The following is a 19,946-nucleotide window of genomic DNA, read 5'->3' on the forward strand; positions in this document are numbered from 1 at the left end:
ATTACAATTTGCAGCCAGAACAGATCAAGATTCCTCTCCTGCTCCACATGGCTCTAAGCAGTTGCTGTAAGTGTCAGAGTTTTGAAGTTTTCTTTCCAAGCCTCCCGGGACCTGGAATCGCCTCCTTTTAGGGGTCGGCTGCACTTTTGGATTGCCCTGCACTTGTTCCACCTCCCTTGCTGGATGTTTCCCTTCATAAACTCCGCCTTTAAGCTCTTCTGCCAGCTGTTGTAGAACTTACCTTTGAGCTATTTGGGTGCCAGTGAAGAAGATGCCTGGAAGGTCCTGTATGTTCGATACAGTCTTGGCCCATCTCTACGTACCACACTTTACAGAATACTTTCACCTCATTTGATGCAGAATGTCAGGAAACTATAAATAGAACTGTACAAAAGCCTGTGTGGTCAAAATGACCACCTGTGGACGAAACGGGTGGAAATGATCAGATTTGCTGTTCTTATCATACTAAGTGTCAAAATCAGTCTTAGTGGAAATTTACAGTTTTAGTAATTCAATATGTAAACAGTAAAAATGATGACCTTGGCGGTACCAGGGTGAAGCGTTCAGGTGTTTGTGTTTCATTTATGTGACTAGACTTGCATGTAAATGTCTTACAGCAGGTAAACACATAACAACAAGAAAAGAAACCACAAAGGAGAATTTGTTCCTGGATGTTCTGATTCTGACCAGCACATGTTCATCAGTTTCAGGTTACATTCCCACCGCTCCCGCCAGCAGCACTCCAGTTCCCAACAAGATCCCCAAAGCCCCAACGGACACTCCACACCGCGGCCCCTCACTGGTCAAGTACGCCTGCTTGATTTAATAAACCAGCTTTGTTCTGCAAGTCTCTCTGAACCGACTGTTTTAATGTTGTGCTGCTGATAAAAAGGCACCGTTTGGTTCAGACGATTTCTGATTTTATGATTTATAAGAAAGAATTAAAGTGCAGTGAGACCAACACACCATGAAAATATTTCTAAATCTTTTACAGTTTGTAAAATCCCATGTTTTTATTGTTTACATTGCACTTTTTTTTCTTTTTTTTTTTTTACAGCTGCACCGATAAGAACCTGAACACAGAAGGCTGTTTGAACACAGTGGTGACGGCGCCTCATGGTTAGTACACAAACATCTCACTTCAATGCTTTGTTCATTTGGTGCAGTCTTAAAAAATATGGTGTTGTGTGACATTTACAGTATATTTAGGGTGTTTGGGACTGGATCTGATGGAGCCTGGTTAAATTGTAACTTGTCTTGAAGACTTTAGGCAGAAGATAAATGTCTAAAGAAGAAGATAAATGTCTAAAGGCTGTGTGAAAAGAGTACAGATTTCTATGTTGTCTTATTGAACTTGAACTTGGTTCATTTCTGCTTGAATTTTACACCAAAGTCACCGCAGGGCATTTTACAGTCAAACTAACTCAAGCAATTTCATTCTGATCCAGTTAGTTTTCACACATGCCTATTCATAAAAAGTTTATAGCCTATCTAAATAAAACCAGCAGATTGTATCAAATATTGACTTCAGTTCAATCCCTGTTCCTGGGCATGCTCAATGGAAAGGAAAAAAAACTTCCTTTTTAACAGGAAGCAAAACCCTCCAGCAGAACCAGGATCAGGGACTGGTTGTGCTGGGTAGGACGGGACAGAGCGATCAACATTTAGCCTGGGAGACTTACTGATAGAAGATGAGAAATACAAGTTAATGACAACAGTACTGTCATGTGTATTCAATAATAATATATTTAATTTGAAAGAGTCTTATGAATCACACAAGGACACAGTATAAGGAAGATAAATAAATACAGTGCTGCAGAGTGAAGAAGTCATATGGGGGGGGGGGCAGCAGATTTCTGGACAAGTTGAAGCTTAAGCCGGGATTTTTTTGATCAACATTCGAGTTTAGAAATCTGAATTAAAAATTCGAATCACAGCAGAAAAATCTACTGAAAATGTGCAAATATAACGTCTGAATTTTCAGGTTTTTTCTGAATTTAAAAGGGGTTCTAGTTTAATTGTTCTGTCTGTAGCAAGTCATCTTTAGCATGCGGTGTGTGTTGCAGGAGAAGGACTTCATATCAGCTATGTGATTGGTGGAGTCCTCACCATCCTGGCGATTCTGATCCTCATCGCTGCTTTGATCATTTACAGGTCGGTTTCCTGCTTGATGCTTAACTGTCTGACGTGCTTCGTTTCAGCAGCATTCGGATGCATTATCATTCTGTTTTCTTTTCAATCAACAGACATAAAAAGTCCAAGTTTGCTGACCCGGGAGTGAGCAATCTGACCTACAGTAACCCTTCGTATCGCACTTCGACACAAGAAGTGAAGATCGAAGCATCACAGAAGCCTCCGATATACAACCAGCTCCGATATAAGAAGGAGGTAAAATCCTGAACCCAAACCTTCTGTTTGTTGAATGAATACATTTAAGGTGAATCCATGAAGTTTTCATAATGATCACAGGCTGTGTAGGTGTATCTCAGGTAACCATGGAGACGAATAACTTCATATAACATCTTCTCTTCCTCACTGCAGCTGTCTCATCCCTACAACTCCCTCTCCCCCTTTATATTTTGATCCACTTGCCCGGAGGAGAGGTAGCTCCACAGCATGTAGAAGTTGTGTCTCATCTGATTTTGATTTTCTTTTTCTTTTTTTTAATACTCCTTCTTTTTTTTTTTTTTTTTTTTTTCCTCTCACTGCATGAAAGCTGCTGTTAAAATTAACATAAACTTCATCTGTTGTTGCAGCGTTCTGTGATCAGAAGCATGACAGCCTTTCTGCTGCTTGCCGGGATTTGTTGTTGTTGTTGTTGTTGTTAACATTTAGGCAAGCAGTTAATTAAAATGTATTGATGGATTTAGTTAAAGGTGCTGCATGTAGTTTTATTATTCCCAAATGAACTCTTAGAACAACAAGGTGACACATGAAAGCTTCTGTCATATGTGGAAAACTCTACTTTTATTGTCAGCATCAAAGCCAAGAAGTCAGATCAAACATAACATAAAAGATGCATCTTTTTATTTTTTTGTCCTATAAACAATCAGAAAACTGTTGTTTTACCTTTTAAAACTATTAGTTTTTTTTTACTTGTTTCAACCAGTGCAGTAATTCATCCCCAGCATACAGACACACAGTCAAGCAGCGGTGTCCAAAGTCGGTCCTTGAGGGCTGCTGTCCTGCAGGTTTTCCATGTGTCCCTGTTCCATTAAATGGATCAAACAGCCAATAAAGTTCTGCACAATGTCTGATTAGTTTGAGTCAGGTGTGTTGGAGCAGGGATACATGGAAAACCTGCAGGACTGTGACCCTTGAGGACCGGAGCTGGACACCTCTGCAGTAAAGGGAACATTTCTTACAGCGAAGACAATATTTGATCAAATTCTCTGGAAATTTACTCCTAAAGACTCAACATAGTGCTGCTAAAAAACCATCAGCATTCAGGGTTCTGATTAACAGTGAAGGCTTGTATTACTAAAGTATTACTAAAGGAAAACGTGGAAGAAGAGCAAAACTGGGGCATGAGTTGTGTTTGCTGCCATTTTGTTCTGAGTGTTGTGAAGCTACCTTGTTGCTAATAAACGTTTTTGTGACTAAAACTGAAGTTTTCTCTGACAGCTCAGTGTCTCGCTGGAAGTACGCTGAAAACAACACGCAGCATCTGTTTCTGACGCAGATGCACTCTGTCTGACTCTCTGGTCCTGTGTCCTTGTCCAGGGTGGAGTGGACGGAGACTACACCAAAGAGAAGATCCGCATTGTGGAGGGGGTGTGTCTCCTGTCCAACGACGAGCTTTACTGGGACGACCTAAAACAAATCAAGCCGTCCCGAGGCGGCCTGCACACCTGCATGCGCACAGACACCGTGTCCCTGCAGGCCAGCAGCGCTTCCCTAGATGACGGCGAAACAGAGCAGCTCCTCCAGGAGGAGGCGTCCGAGTGCTCCTCCATAACCACCCTGACCCCCTCTGCCATCACCCCGCAGCGCCACGCCCAGCACAGCCTGCCCGACACCGGCTGGGCCTCCATACGCAAACCCTCCACCGAGAGCGAGGTGTAAGGCCGGCCCGCTCACCCCTCCGTGCTTTATCTCAACCATCAATACCTGACACACACATCCACACACACACACACACTTCTAGCTGGTATAAATCGGTACAAATGCAGTAAACTAGTAGTACATATGAACCCGGCTGGACACACACAAGCTCACATGAACACATCTGTCTCTGGAACTGGGGCTCCGTCCTACTTGTACACACAAGCAGTCGTGTCCTCCAGCAGCCGCCTGCGTGTTGCCGCAGGCTGGAATAAGCAGGTGAAGGACTCCAGGGAGGAACAGACACAAGTTTCATCTGGAGCCTTGAAAGGATGAGACGCTTCTCTGCGTTCGTCTGAACTGTATTTTGGGATGAAGCTAAAGCAACATACTCCACAGAGCGGTATCTCCGATGCCGCTCGTCTTTATGAACTCTATTTATGGACTTTGTTTTTACTTGCTGAGTGGGTTTGCTGACTTCCACAGAACAATGAGAGTGTTAGGTCAGACGTTCGTGCAGCGGGGACCCGGTTGTATTCATGACAGTGCCAAAGGGTTGGAGCTTCAGTGTCTCCATGCTTCTCTCTCCATTAACACTTTGCATAGAGATTTATCATAAATCTGAGATTTTTTTGTCGCGTTAAACTTTACTGACTTGCCTTCGCAGTGACATTTTCTTCTGTTTCCTCATTTTACCGCCTCAAAAAACAAGAAATTACTGTAGCAGGCGCTCACTCCTGGTCCATTTATTCACTGCGACAGTAACATGAGAGGAGCCTGTCGCTGGGACTCAGTCAGCGCTGATCTTTGGGCATTGCAGCAGACGGCTTGATGAAGAAACAGCCGAAGTGCCGAACATTTCAACCTGTCTCCTCCTTTTGCTTGTGTTTTAATTTATCTCTGAGGATTTAAAATGGTCATGGCATTTTTTCATGCGTAACCATTAATGCTATTCAGCCATGCAGGGAGTTGTTTTCCATGCTGTAAAAAAAAGAAAAAAAAGCTTTTAGGATTGCTCTCATTCTGCAGATGTTTTATTGGTTTTCCCCCTAAATGAAGAGCGAAGTGATCATGAGGTTTACATTTCCAGGTGAATAATTAACTATACTAGCACTTATTAGAATGTAAAGCTCTTGTGAACAAATGCAACAATTATTTCTCCTTGTGGGAGTGTTTGTTGTACGTTGTTGGAGAAACAACCCTCATGGTTTAAAAGGAAAACTCATACAGTTGAGGACCAATTAGCCCCCTTTCTCGTAAAATGTCCTTGTTTTAGAAGTCTTTCCCCAACGCTGTTAAACAAAGCAAGAATTTTTACCACAGCTTTGGATGCTCACATTATTTTACTTTACACAAAGAAGTTAAATTATTCTGCAAAAAGGAAAAAAAAAAAGGTCAAACTTCTCCTCGTCCCAGATGCCAGTAGTCAGTAGTGTTTCCTTCTTCTGGAGTACTGCCTGCAGTTGTTCGTTGTAGTTTTCAGTAAGTCTGGGACCCCTCTGGAGGACTTGCGACCTGTGTTTCTTAGACAACGCTCTCAAGCTCCTCCAGATTGGATGGTTCATCTTCAGTTCACCCCTCGGGTTTTAGACTATGTTCATTCCGTTGTGCCGGCAAGTTTGTAACGTTCACTGTGATCTACTGAAAGCTGTTCTTCACCAGGAGCAAAGTGTTTAGTGTCGTTGACATGTTGGAAGACAAAGCGATAACTAGGACCCGGTTTAGCTGCTGACTGTCTCAGATCGCTTCACAATCTTTAAGTTCATGTTTCATTCCACCTAGTTGTAGTCGCACTGAAGCACCCCCACAGCATGATACTCCCACCACATGCTTCACTCTGGGGGGGATATTACACCTCTCCATTCTTTCCTCTGATATACAGTAGCTGAGTTAATGCAGAGCGCGATCACGCGTCCTATCAGAATATAAATGTGTCGTATAAACACCTCAACTAATCTGATCAGCTTTGATCGGAGTGATTGGTTCAAATCTAAACGCAATCTGATCAATCCGAGCTTTTTGTTAGAAACTGAAGCAGTTGAGGATTATTACCAATGTGACGATGGAAGCACATGTCAAACTCCAGTGCTCCAGGCCCAGTATCCTGCAGGTTTTTGTTGTCTACATGCTCCAACACACCTGACTGAAATGAATAAATAGGTTGACGAGACGTTGGATTCGTTTGATTTAAATCAGGTGTGATGTTGTAGGGAAACAACGAAAACCTGCTGGTACCCGCCCCCGAGGACTGGAGTCTGCTCCCTTCCTCTTCGCCCTCTTCCATCCATCTCCTGCTTTGTTCGCATCAACAATTTGTTTTCTCTAAAACCTCTCAAGTTTCCATATTTGAAATGTAAATATGGGAATGAACTTTAAACTGTTATTTTACCAGCTTTAAGCAAAAGAAAGTGAAAGCACATGGCAGCAGTTTGTGCTGACTCAATCAAAAAGTATTGTTTTTAAGGCGGTTTATCATACAGACCCTTGTTGCAGAATTAGTTCTGTTATTTAGAAGTTTCCCTCTGGGATAAAGAAAGTTTTTTTCCTTTTTATTTTAATTTATGTCTTTATAAATTAATTGATCCTTTCTAAAGACAGTTTCTACATTTAGAAAGGCTTATATGAAAAATCCTTGCTCTGTTAGAAAACTCTTGGTGTTTTAATTTGTCCTCAACTGTATATTTATATATTTTGAATTGATTGTTTTAGGACTCATTTATTACCTTCATGCGCTGCAATGAAGAGCATTGAGGCGGTTCACAAAAACACTCCACATTCACAGTTCAGTTTAACATGGGAAACCTGGAAACACTGTGCATGTCTGACCTCATCAGGCAGTGAGGGTTAGAGCTCAGAAATATGTCACCAACAACACACTGAGGAATGGTTTTAATACAAGTAAACATATTGTGCTTTGCTTTAACTTTACAGTAACGTTTCTGCTGTTGAAATGCCGTACGAGGATATATTATATTCCTATACTGACAAATATCTTTTAGATGTTAGAGAAACATATTTTGAAGTATCTGCCACAAACTCAGCAACGCGCTGATTTGCTGCTAGACAAAGCACTGAGGCCAATGAGAGAGGGTCTTGGCAGCTACGTAACCACAGCCTCTGACGGCTGGTTGACAGTCGGCCTGCAGGGCGTCATGGTGACCCAGTATCTAATTATCCGGCTCACAGTCCCTCCAACTCTGCTGCAGGAAAGCTCCAAACTGTACAGATTTTATCATGAGATAAAAGCAAACTTTTCTGTTAATATTGCGTTTATTGAGTTGTATAGTCTTTTTGTACAAAGGGATTTCATGACCGTTTATAGACTTTTATTAATTTTACTCACTGGAGAAAACGAATTTTTGTTTTGTTTTTTGCTGGATTATTTTAACCACTGTGTTTCCAAGCCTTGTAAATGATAGGGAAGATGCCAGTTATTTAATAGTGCTCTTTTATCGTATGAAATACTGGTCACATATAGCTGTTGTAAAGTTAACTAAAAGAGGTATTTATGATTTTTTTTTTTTTTCTCCCAGGTTTTTTCTTCTTTTGTTTGGTTGTCACTTGATGTGTAAATATTAAAAGACTGTATATGTATTTCCATGGCAGTACTAACAAGCTGTGTTGTGTGATATAGTGAATTATCCCTTTGCTATCTTTTAATATAAAATTGCATTTGCATTTCAATGAAACTTTGACTTGCTCTTCTGTGTGCTTATTGCTTTTCTAAATGTGTTCCACCTCAGACTTGGTGATAATATAGGAATAAAGTGGAAACAATTGTCAGTTTGCGCTTATGATCAGAAACGGAGCAACTCAAGTTATATTCATGTGAAAAAGCTTAGTTCTATGGTTTTACATATCAAAGCACAAAAACTTGGTCCTTACCAGGTCTTGAATGTAACTAAATGCACCCATAGAAAAATTATAATAAACTAAGCCAAATACGGGAGCTGTTTGTGGAAAATCAAGAACTTTCTCACAGATATTGTAGTAATTAGCAAAAATGAGCAGTTTTCAATGCATTCGGGTGTTTTGTGTTAACACAATGCCCAGGAGGAAAGACATCAGCAGTGATCTTGAAAAAGAAACTGATGCTGCTCATTAATCCTAGGGTATCCATATGGTCTTTTTTTCTAATCCTTCAAGTCCATTGTTCTCCAGTAACAAAGTGATTTCTGGTTAATTAACAAAGGGAAAACGTTCAGTTGTTCCACATGTGGGTATCCCAATAAGGTGACCCAAAGGGGACCATCCAACACTTAAAGAAACTGCAAAGTGATATAAATCAGACTCTAAAGGCCTCAGCTGGCATGTTAAAATTCATAGCAGTGCGATTACAAAACTGATAAAAGTATGACTTGTTTGGAGGAGTTGTGAAACAACTGCTGTCATCTTGTTCAGAGAACATTTACAAACATTCACTGCCATATCACAAATTTCCTTAATTAGATTAAAATGAGGGGGGGGGGGGGGGGAAACAAAATTAAGGGGAAAAAATAAAACTTAGAATTTAAAGAAGTTTCTGTGTCAACCTCGTTATATACAGTTTATGGTGTCAACCAAGAAGACGGTGGAATATAACGGTTTCATTCCAAGTGACATAAATCTAAATTCCCATTGGTTGATTTGGAGGCAGAACGGTTTATTTGACCAATAACCGATCGGTTTATTGAAGAGTTTTAGCCAATCAGGGAGCAGGTTTTTTGAGGCTAGTCGTTCAAAAGAAGTCATGTGGGAATTAGTCGGTATCGTTGAACAGAGCGCTATGATATGGTTAACGAAGCGGGCTTGCTTCTTTTTGTAAGTCTGATCACGGTGAAGTTTTAAGTTTTTGTTGTTTTATTTTGTTTAACTTTGAAAAACAGTGCTACATGTTTATCTAAACTGAAGTGAATGCTACATGCTAGGCTAGTTGAACAGCTAACAGTAAAGCCACTTCGGCTAGCTAACTTTTGGTTTCCCTCCTTACTGACATATTAAGTTTAAAATGTTTTTTGTTTGGTTTTTTTTTTTTTTAAATTATTAGATAGTCGTAGTCTAAATTCAGAGTGTCTCTTGGATTGTTTTATCTTTGTAGCTTTGTGAGCTTACGGTTGTTTTTGTTTTGTCCACAACGTGTTCTCCTTACTAGCTTATCGCTAACATGCTTGTTTGCTTGGTTTGTTTCTGGTACACAGTGGTTGCTCCCAACTTTACAAGCATTCGGGCTAAAGACATATATTGGTAATCATATTGGATGATGCTGAGTGGAAGGAGCCTTCCGTCTACCTGAAATCTGGACACACGGTAATACAAACACTAGACTAAAACCAAAAGTCAGTAGTTTTCAGTGGAAATGGTGGTGGGTGTGGGATTGATGAGTTGCACTAATCAGTTGGGGTGTCTGCTGCAGTGGCATCAGCACCCCAATCCGAGCCAACCTGAGGACACACTGTGTGCACAGGGGCCATCTGACTCAACCCAGATCCATTTGTCTTAATGAATTACAATATATATCACTTTTCTAAGTACTTAAAATAGTCTCCTGTGGTGTTTTATGTCATGAACAAACCAACAACTCTTATAAAAACAACCCCAGGATGTGATCAAGTGTATCTGACTTGTAATTGGATGTGTAAATAGCTCATTTGAAAATCTCTGTTTATGATGCTCAAAGCAATAAACTTCTGCTTTATCCCACCCATGTCTGTCTGATTTGCTCAGGCCGCCCATCTCCAGTCGGCAGAAAGCAGCAGGAAGATGAAGGCAACTGCGTGCACGAAATGTTCTGTGGAAGGCTGTATAGAAAAACCTCTGTCACTACATAAACTCCCAGAATCTGAAGAATTACGATCTGCCTGGATCAACTTCATTTTTAAGGGAAACCCTCAAGAAAGAGTTGGAAAATACTTGTATGTCTGCGGCAATCACTTCGAACCAGACTGCTTTGCAAACCTTGGGCAATTTAAAGCAGGACTCTCCTCAAAATTAAAGCTCAAACAGGGGTCAGTTCCAACTCACGACTCTTGATAGTGTAGTCACAGACCGACAGCCTCTGGTCCAGAAAGTTCTGAGGGAGACTGACGTCCCTCATTACTATGATGCCTGGCACATCGAGAAAGGTATTTCTGTCTCTATGATGTAATGGCGAAATGTAGACACTAGTCCTTTATATGCAATGCATTTTATTCCTGACTGAAAAGATTTTTATGATCTTAGGAATTTCCAAGCAGTTGCTGAAGATCTCGCAGGCAAAAGGATGTGAGGCACTTAAAAAGTGGCTACAGAATATTAAAAACCACTTGTACTGGACTGCAGCTTCCTCTTCATCAGGACCAGAGAGAGTCGCAAAATGGATCTCTGTGCTGAATCACATTCAAGACATCCACACGCACGACAATCCCATCTTTCCTCACTGTTTGCACACAACGCACAACAAGAGACAGGACCAAATGGCTGACAGCAGGTACATTTTGACATATAATCAAGAGCATCATTTCCTTATTTTCACAATTATAAATGTTAAATAATGTTTCTGTACAGGGACACCTTCTTTCCATAAGCTGGAGAAAATCATAACCAATAGGAGGATCATTAAAGATGTGGAGAAGCTGAGCCCGCACTGTCGGACTTCATCACTGGAGGCCCTTCACAGCGTCTTTCACCAGTTTGCACCAAAGAATGTTGCGTTTCCATTTGTTGGGATGTTATGCAGGTAAACCCAACATTTAACTGGAACATGTTCATCATCTGCACAGTAATTAGCTTAATTTATTATGCTTTTTATTTATTTAATTTTTATTTCATGGCATGCAGACTCTACCTGGCAGCCTTGCATTATAATGAGAACTCTGGCCATCTTCAAGCAGCAACATCATCTGGAGACCTGCTTTACAGGGTCAGTTCTCCAAAATCACATGAAGGAGAATTCACTGCCAAACCAGTCAAGGTGGACCCGATGTTCAGTAAGTGAGATGGAAAACATTACATATTTCACATTTAAGGTTGTTTTGTAATGACATATAGAAAGAAAGAAAAAAAAAACTCAATTAGTGTTTGCAAAATTTTTGTTGTTTTCTCTGTCAGACTATGTCAGTAAGCTGATGGATGATTTTTGAAGAAGTCTACTCTGATCCAACGCCATACATGGAAGAGCTGCTCTCCATCCCTGTCCCAGATGACTCCACTTCAGTTAGCCAAACCAGACGAGTTGGAAGTGATTTCTGGTTATGTATCCAGGCTGAACCAAGGACTGGTCAGAGGCCGGTGAACTTTCCCCTACATTAGGGAAGTGGAACCAGTCGGACTCTTCTAACCCAGAAAGCTCCGACACCAGCTGCCAAAGCTTCTGTAAGCAAAGTATCTGTAGAGACTGAAGAGATCACGTACTGTTTGTTAAATAGTAAATGTTACATATTTATAAGACGGTCATTTCCATCCATCCATCTTCTGCCGCTTATCCGGGGTCGGGTCGCGGGGGCAGCAGCGCAAGCAGGGAAGCCCAGACTTCCCTCTCCCCAGCCACATTTGCCAACTCTGCGGGGGGGATCCCGAGCCGTTCCCAGGCCAGCCGAGAGATATGAGACATAATCCCTCCTAGGATCTTTTTAAACAGTGTGCAAACCTTTAAAGTGCTTTGGAGGGGGTGACGGTGATGAGTTGCACCATCAGACAGGTTGCTGACTGCAGTGGCACAGCAGCCTGTCCTGACGCCATGTGCTGACACTCCTTGTGCACAGGGGCCATCTGAGTCACCTCCTCTTGTCACAGAAAAAACTGCAAGGGAACATCTGCAGCGGGGATCCTCAATCCTGGTCCTCGAGGACAGGTGTCCTGCAGGTTTTCCAAGTGTCCCTGCTGCAACACACCTGATTCATGCAGAGCTTGTCTGAGTCTGTCAGGTGTGTTCCAGCAGGGACACCGGCCCTCAAGGACCAGGACTGAGGAACCCTGATCTACAGGTTGTGTAGTCGTCATCTGACCTTCAGTTGTTTGGGGTGTATTTCATGATCAGGTCTGTAGATTGGAAAGCTCAGTGCTGGATTGGACGCGTGGCGATCCAACCGGTTGAGCTCCATCCTGAGAAGCAGAAATGAGTAAGTCGTCATTTTCATGTGTTTTTAAAACAATAGAAATGTTTTTTGTTTTGCTTTCATATCGTTGCCATGGCGATTTGACCACCTTCCAAACCAGAAGGAAGGTGAGAAATCTTTAGGAAATCCCGGCCAAATCGTGCCCCCTACCCCGCTGGGTTACCCTGGCTTCAGGTGAGCCAAATCCAGGAAACAAACTACAAGACAAAGGTCGTTGTTCGTTGAGCTCAGGGCGTTGTTGGTGTAAACAACCAAAACAAACACACAGCAGGCAACAGGTGGCTCTGGCTGGGAGGAAAGTCTTCATGGTCAGATATGGAAGAAGATGCTCAAAGTTCTGATAGAAATATGTGATACAGCTCTACGTCGGCTCCATGTTTACTGTGTTGCTATAGGATACAAGTGCTTTGTTTGTTTTTGTTTCCTTTTTACACCCACCCCTACCCCACCATTCAGACTTTATTGTTGTCTCAAAGATGCAGATGTGGCAAGGGGAGGGGGTCAAAGTTAAGATTTCATATTGTGGCTGCAGTGAACCCTGGTGGGACGACCTCGTTCTGGTTAGATTTATTTGGAGCAGTGATGACGGTATTGTTGAGATTTTGTTGAGTCTGCGCAGGCTCCGCCATCTTTCCTGTACCGTTTCTCCCTGGTAATAACTCGGTACATCTCTGTTAATCATCTAACAGCAGATCAAGCAGTTGTTCTGGTCACTGGTGACCCAGTTAAGACAAAGCCTGTCTGTGATCTGTGGCCCACTTGATAATTGGACATTGGAGGGCCCCCCCCCCCCCCCCCATCTCTGACAGCTGCTGTCTTTCTACAAATTCCTTTTTATCATGATTATCTGAACATAATCATTGCTGGTGCTTTTTAAAATTTCCTGTCCTCTTTCTGTCTCCCCTTGTCTCTGCAGGCAGCCTCATGGCCAGAAAACCCTGCCAGCCCCACAGCAGCATCTGTCAGCACAGTCGTACGTCATGCTCAGAGTTCAGCTGGGACCTTCACCTGCTGCACACGTCGTCTGTCAGCGATCCCAGAGCTGCTGCAGGATGCACTGCGATGAAGGCAAACACATTTCCACTCTGCAGGATTTTAATGAGCGGTTTGCACCAAACTTAGTTTAAAATGTGTGCAGCTTCGGCCAGGTTGTGTCAGATCTTTTGGAGATGGAAATGGTTTCCCTGTCCAACCAAAACCAGCCTCATAACATTCATATAAACATGTTTTACCGGAAAACGTAAGAAATGAAGCTCGTCAAAGCTGAACTACCACACCGAGATGACATGGTTTGGTCAAGGCTCCGGCTCTGCACATGCTGCACACTTCTGTCTAGTATACAGAAAGAAACTGGTCATAAAATCACACCGGTTATAATTTCTTTGTGAAGATATAAAACCGAAGCACAAGATGACTTTCTGAGCGTAAAAACGTTCATTCTGAGGCGTTTCTGTGCAAAATTCTCATCTGTTTCTTTCTCACACAAGCTTTTATTTCTAGTGCAGTAGATGACTGTAATGGCTTGCTGGTCTTCCCAAAGAGTATTTCTGACCTACAAATACTTCAGAACTAAGTGGCGCCCGTTCTTGCGAGGACCAGAGAGCGGAAACGCATTCCGCCAGGTTTATAAAGGCCTTAATGGCCCTGGGCCTTCTTATTTGTCTGACCTGCTTGTAGAATATCAGCTGCCTGCGGAAACCACGGTCTTCTGGTACCGGCCTTTCACTTGTTCCCAAAGTCAGAATCATAGACTGTATTTTAAGAGATGGACGTAGTCTCCGTGACGACACCCATAGGTGTCTGAAGAGCTGATTTATGCTCGGTGGGCGGTTCCTACCATCGCCATCTTGGCAGGGGCATGTGTGTTGTCTCGCCCGTAAAATACAAACATGGGCAAAGAGGTGGAGCTGAGAGGGGGGCTGTGAGCGTCATGGTGGCGTCTGAATATCAGCATGCAGGTCCACGTACAGACGAGATTATTTTTGATCCACTTCATGCATTTTACTTCTAGTGGTGTGTCATGAAAGCGATGTTTTGTTTTGGACCAGCCGCGTGTCAAAGCTGACGGATGACACGAACATTTTTAAGACGGATGTTGAAGCTTTTCCAGCTGTACAGTCAGCTTGTTGCTGCAGAGATAAGATGTTAACATTCATCGTTTCTGCACACATGCAGTAATAAACTTACATCGCCTCTCATTTTTCTGCCCCTGTCTAAACATCTGACTGGGAAATCCTTCAAGTCAGACTGGTTTGGTTACGTCACACTAATGGCCTCGGCTGAGGGTGATTTGTGGATGTTACCGGGTTCCTCTGGAGGGATTTCTCTCTCTCTCTGATTGCTTTGCATCATCACAAACCACTGCTTCTCTTAAATGTCCTGATGTAACTTTTGTCAGCTTGCAACGTTTCAGGCTTGATCATGTTGAATCCAGAGGTTGATTTCCATCTGTAAGCAGGAATATTCCAACATCTCGTTTACCTGATCTTCTGCAGGATGACATTTGCAAAGATCACCTGAGGCACACCTCAGCTCCAGTCTTAATAAACCTGCAGATAAGCATGTAGCGGTTCCTGAAAGCGTGATTTCAGCTGAGACATGTAAATATCAACGCTCAACTCGTATTGGTTGGTCTGTAAATACGAAAAGCTGTTTATGCAGAGTTTTCTGTGCAGAGGAAATTATTTAACCAGTTTGTCTCTTGTCATCCCACTGAATGAAATTAAAGAGTTAAACTACTGCTGGGTATCTGTATGTATGTGTGTGTGTTTTATTAACTGAAGCAGCTTAAAGGTGGAGTATGTAAGATTTTAAAAATAAATTAACTAATAAAATAACAATCATTAGATTTTTGAAGATGTAGGTTCCAGTCTGTCCATATTTGATGCGTTATTAAATTACAAGTTTAATGACAAATGACAAAAAGCACTTTTTTTTTCTTCTTTTTTTTTAACTGGTAGGCAAACATTTAAGAAGGGTCTTTGTAATTATGATTGTAGTTATTGTTTTTAGTTCATTTATTTTGAAAATATTGAAAATCTTACTCCACTTTTAAAACTCATGATGGATTTCCACAAAAAAGTTTAGACAAAACTAAATTCTTTATAATCACAGACAATAACCAGATTTAGTTCAAGTTCAGCTCATTTTCGGGTCAAACAGCACAAAGGTTTCTGAACTGAATTGGGTTTTAGTGTGGAATTCCATCTTTGCAGGGGAAACCAGAAAAGCCGGGACTACATGCAAATGATTTATTTCAATATATATCTGTGTTAATCAGGGGTGCCCAGTTCTGGTCCTCGAGGGCCACAATCATGTGGGGTATCGATGCATCCCTGCTCCAACACACCTGAATCAAAGGAATCTGTCATTGTGCAGAACTTCATCGGCTGTTGGAGCAGGGATACATCTAAAACCTGCAGGACCTTGGAGACAGACTTTGGACACCTCTGGTGTTGATTCTGGTCGAGGAGAGCAGTTCTGGCGATTGTTCTACCTCTGCTGCACTTCATGGCTTGGCCACCAGGTGGCAGTTGTACATCACTGTTCTCCCTGCAGTGATGACACGCGCTGTCAAGGAAACACTTAAGTTTTATATTAATGTCTGATAACTGCAAACCTTTCCAGGGCTTTATTGTGAACGTAGGCAGCTCTCGTGATGTAGATTCTGGATGCAGATGTGTTTGACTCTGTACTCTGAGATGTGCCCTGACATGTTGATGTGAATTTATAAGACTGCAGCTGTTCTGCTGTCATCTGCTCATCAGTGTGAACAGATTCAAATCTGCACCGAGAGAAAGGAATATGACGGACTGAGCATTGTGGATGTTGCAGCTCAGTGATTTCTTTGCTTCAGGTGTGATTCCTGCTAAAACCATAAATCCCAACTACTATGCAGCTGTTTAATATGTTTTAATCTGTAAATCTGCAGAAAGTTATGGGTTTTCATGACAAATTCATGCCAGCGGTGAGGGGGGCTCCATGGTATTGATTTGAAATGCAAGTTCATGTTAATTATAAGATGTTTGTATTTATTTTAAGGGCAATTCCTCATTTTCTAGCCTTTCTTGTTCATGAGCGAGTTCAGAGTCAGGGATCTGTTTTAGATCTCCGATCCTTCCCCAGTCATCTTCCACCTGAAGCCATTACCATCAACTGAGCTGTCTGTGCCACCGAGCAGAGCTTTGACCTGTCAGACTGAAAATTTCAGCACTACACTCCAGCCTGACACCTGGCTGTTGTAGAGAGGCTTCTCTGTGTTATTTGGAGGGAAAAGGAGGCGTGGTGTTGGTCAGATATTTTCAGTACCCTACACTCAGAGTGGAATGTGGGCTGTGATGATATGTTCAGTGTCTGTCAGGCGGTGTTCATGGATGTGCTGCTCAAGTCTGCAGCAACACAAACTGTTTGGGGATGGGTTCAGTGAAAACAGCAACAGACTCTTAGGAAATATCTTTTAAAAGCTGAAAATCCACCATTAAATCCACTATTTGAAAACATGTCGCTGGTTTTCAAATCATAGAAAAAAGTCATGGACTCACCAAGAAAGACGTTAATCAGAAAACCCCAGAAGGAACTGTGGAGCCCCCCCAGCACAGATTGTTTCTGTGCCAAACATTCTGCAAGGCCTTAAAACCTCACAGAAAGTTCCCCAGAAGTCACCGGAACCATGTGGGAGAGGGGTGTTCTGGTCCAGTGGGAGAAAATACACCTTTGGTAGAAACTTTTACCTCCTTAACAACATTCCCACAGTGAGTCATTGTGGTGGCAGCATCGTGTTGCGGTGAAATGCAAGACCGTTGTCTGTGTTGTCCTGCTGGGGTCAGTGTAAAACCCCCAACAAGCTCATTTTATACGTTACATACGTAATGTAAGAAAGTTCTGGTTCGACATGCTAATGATTTTTGTGCAAGTTAGATGTGCTCGTCTTGATAAAAACTAGATGAACTGAAATTATGGTTTGAATAAAGAAAATTGTTTAATCTGGACAAAAATCTAATTTCTGCTGTTTGGGGATGGAAAAATAAACATACAATGGTGAGTAAGGATGAAATGAAAATTATATATTTAAAAAAAAAAAGGCCTGTAGGCGTTTCCTGCACAAACGGTTGGAAATCTCATACAATGTGGGTTTAAAGGCACAATATGTAACTTTCTGACCTCAAACCACTACATTCTGGACTTGTTCCATGACACAGAGACATCTATCATGTGGATCTCTGGAGCCTCTGCTGCCCAGCAGCGTCCCGAGGCTGAGAAACCAACACTGTACAACTTTTACAAGCAACTGGCTGTTTTAAACACGCAACGTTGCAGCACTGTACTCGGCAAAGAAACACAAGAAAAGAGGGAACAAAACAAGAGTCATCATGAGATCATCTTCTGCCGGCTGTAGAGAGCTGCCAGGTCAGGTAGGACGCAAGATGGATGCAGAATCAGCCGTCAAATGGGGGGTGAGTGACGGGAAAATGGCAAAAGTTCAGACTCTTTAAATGTGTTTAGAAACTAAATGTTTCGACAGTTTTTCACATTCCATTTATTATACTGAGGTTCGTCAAACAGCATAAAAAGTAAAAAAAAAAAATTAATGATTAATCAAAAACTTATCATTAAACCTCCCGAATGCCCACGTCGAGATTGGTGCAAGTTCCATTGGTCACGCTTCCAGGGTCCAAAGCTTTCTGCTCGATGCATGAAGGAGGTCTTCAGGGTTAGGAACCACCAGCTTAGAAGACAATATAAAAATGTCACACAAGTTTGAACAAAAAAGCACAAAGACGTTGCATTGTGGTGTTAAATGGAGCCGTTTAACCATTTTCATATTTATTGTGTTATTTTTTCACCATCAATTTCTGTTCATCTTTTTGGGTTCTGCACATCTGGAACAAACTTTCTGCTATTTAAACAAGCAATGGAGAATGTGGGTGAAGAGAAAAGGACATCTGGGTAAAAGGTCAATTAAAACTGATTCGTTACAGCAACAATGTGTAAGACTAGAGACGGTTTTTCTGCTTTTTTTTAGGTTCTTCACGGAAGATTTTATGTTTTTTTGTTTTATTGTTGCATACATAACCTTTGGTATTTATGATATTTTTACTGTTTTTATTTTCTAATTTTGTGTTTTATTCAAAATAGGTGAACACGGTGCTAAAAGACACACTTCTTAGGGGACTAATTTTAATGTCATTGACCAGTCTAAACAGCCCAGATGTGAGTATGAGTGTGATTCTGCAACATCAGGTTGGTAGGAGCATTTCTACTCTTAATAAAAGAAAAATTAAAAAACATTTATCAGTCACCCAAATAGCAGAGGATTTCTTATTTACTCTTTTATTATTAAGGTTTAAAATACCTGTAAGTCGGTGGACTCTCTCACCCCACAAAGTAATTGGAAAAAGAAACTTTCATTCTGACCTGTATGTCCACAAAATGAGTTTTTTCTTCTCCCCCTGCAGTCTCAGCATATTTCCTTCTCCAGCCTCTCGGACTGTAAACAGAGCCGTTATCTGAGTCAACTGCACTCTGTTTCGGGAGCCTGCTACAGTTTTGCTTTTTAACTGAACTCAGGAAATTAATGAGCACCCAGCTGCTGACAGATGTTGCTCAGGTCTCCTGCTGGAGGATAAATCCAGTCTGGGATGCTGGAAAGTTGAGATGGGAATAGCTTGAAATGGATAGAGATGTTTGTTTAGCCTCAGGAGGTTGTCTTCTGAGTGTGCAGGTTCAACCGGGGTGGTGGGGGCTCCACTTTTCATGGTGCTCCAAACACACTTGAGCTGGATGCTGTGCAGATATGAGCTGGTGATCAAAGGAATGGTGCATATCATATCTAAAGCTGAAATAGCTTTGCTGCTTATCGGGTCATGTTGATTTGTTCTGGTGCTGAAAATGACTCATCAGAGATGTAACCTCAGGCCCTGGTGAGCTGCGCCCATGCATACTTAGACACAACTGTCACACATTATATTAACACGTGTTGATAATCGGCGGTGGTTTGATGTCAGTGATTCACAGTACAGTCAGAAGTGGTTCTAATGCAAAGCAGAAGCGTCACACCAAACTGTTAGGCTGCAGATTTACCGCGCCATGTTGGACATTATATAAACTATGACAAGATTACTGGCTTGTATCAATCAACTTTCCATTTTTATAGATGGAATTGCCTCAATTTGACCAAACCAGAATGAATTCAGACCAGTTACTTGTGTAAACATCTAAATCCATCATAAAAATTCAGTAAAAAAAAAAGCAATTATGTAAATAAAAACTGCAAAAATGAATGAAAATATATTGTAGTCATCATGTTATTGGCTAAACAGCAGCTGAAGGGTCCGGCCCGAGTTTTCAGGATTCTTTCATAAAACACAGTGCTTTGGCTGGTGAGGTCAGAAGCAGTTAGCAAGGTAACAGTGTGGTTTTTACAAATCTGTTTAAAAAATTCTGATAATACTGAAAAATATATTTATTTTTACACGAAAAGGGCTACAAACACAACCCAGAAATCCAGCTTCCAAAAGCAACCTTACACAGCGTTACAGGAAATAAAAGCTGCTAGAGTTGTTCTTTTACCTGCTCTTACCTCACACACAAACCATGGTGCAGTACATCCAACATGTTATAAGTCAAACAAAGCGTATGCAAAGTACAGCTTTTATGCTCTTTCGTTGCATCTTCCGGGTTCTTATTGGTCAAAGCACCATCTGACTGTGGTACAAATAAAATCTGAGCTCTGTGAACTGCAGAGTTATGTCAAATAGTCAGTGCTTGTTTCATCTCCTTGCAGAACATTTGAGTTCATGTTTCTCTTATTCATCTGATCCGGTGAACGAC

The 19,946-nt window shown here is 41.7% G+C and overlaps 1 protein-coding gene across 3 annotated transcripts in view; it reads left to right on the forward strand.

The window, feature by feature from the left end:
- The window catches only part of lrp4 (low density lipoprotein receptor-related protein 4), a 139,728-nt gene extending 132,029 nt beyond the window's left edge, over positions 1–7,699 (forward strand). For 2 of the 3 annotated variants that reach the window (XM_079240911.1, XM_079240912.1), the window contains exons 34-39: positions 705–807; positions 1,058–1,119; positions 2,067–2,154; positions 2,247–2,388; positions 2,542–2,603; positions 3,724–3,852. In XM_079240911.1, the coding sequence (XP_079097037.1) occupies positions 705–807; positions 1,058–1,119; positions 2,067–2,154; positions 2,247–2,388; positions 2,542–2,583 (437 nt within the window). In that variant the 3' untranslated portion in view covers positions 2,584–2,603; positions 3,724–3,852. Of the gene's footprint in view, positions 1–704; positions 808–1,057; positions 1,120–2,066; positions 2,155–2,246; positions 2,389–2,541; positions 2,604–3,723 lie in introns of all 3 variants that reach the window. The other variant, XM_079240913.1, reaches the window with a different exon arrangement.
- The last annotated feature ends 12,247 nt before the right edge of the window (positions 7,700–19,946 follow it).

The sequence above is a fragment of the Telmatherina bonti genome, assembly GCF_933228915.1.
Source record: "Telmatherina bonti genome assembly, chromosome: 1".
NCBI classification, from domain to species: Eukaryota; Metazoa; Chordata; class Actinopteri; order Atheriniformes; family Telmatherinidae; genus Telmatherina; species Telmatherina bonti.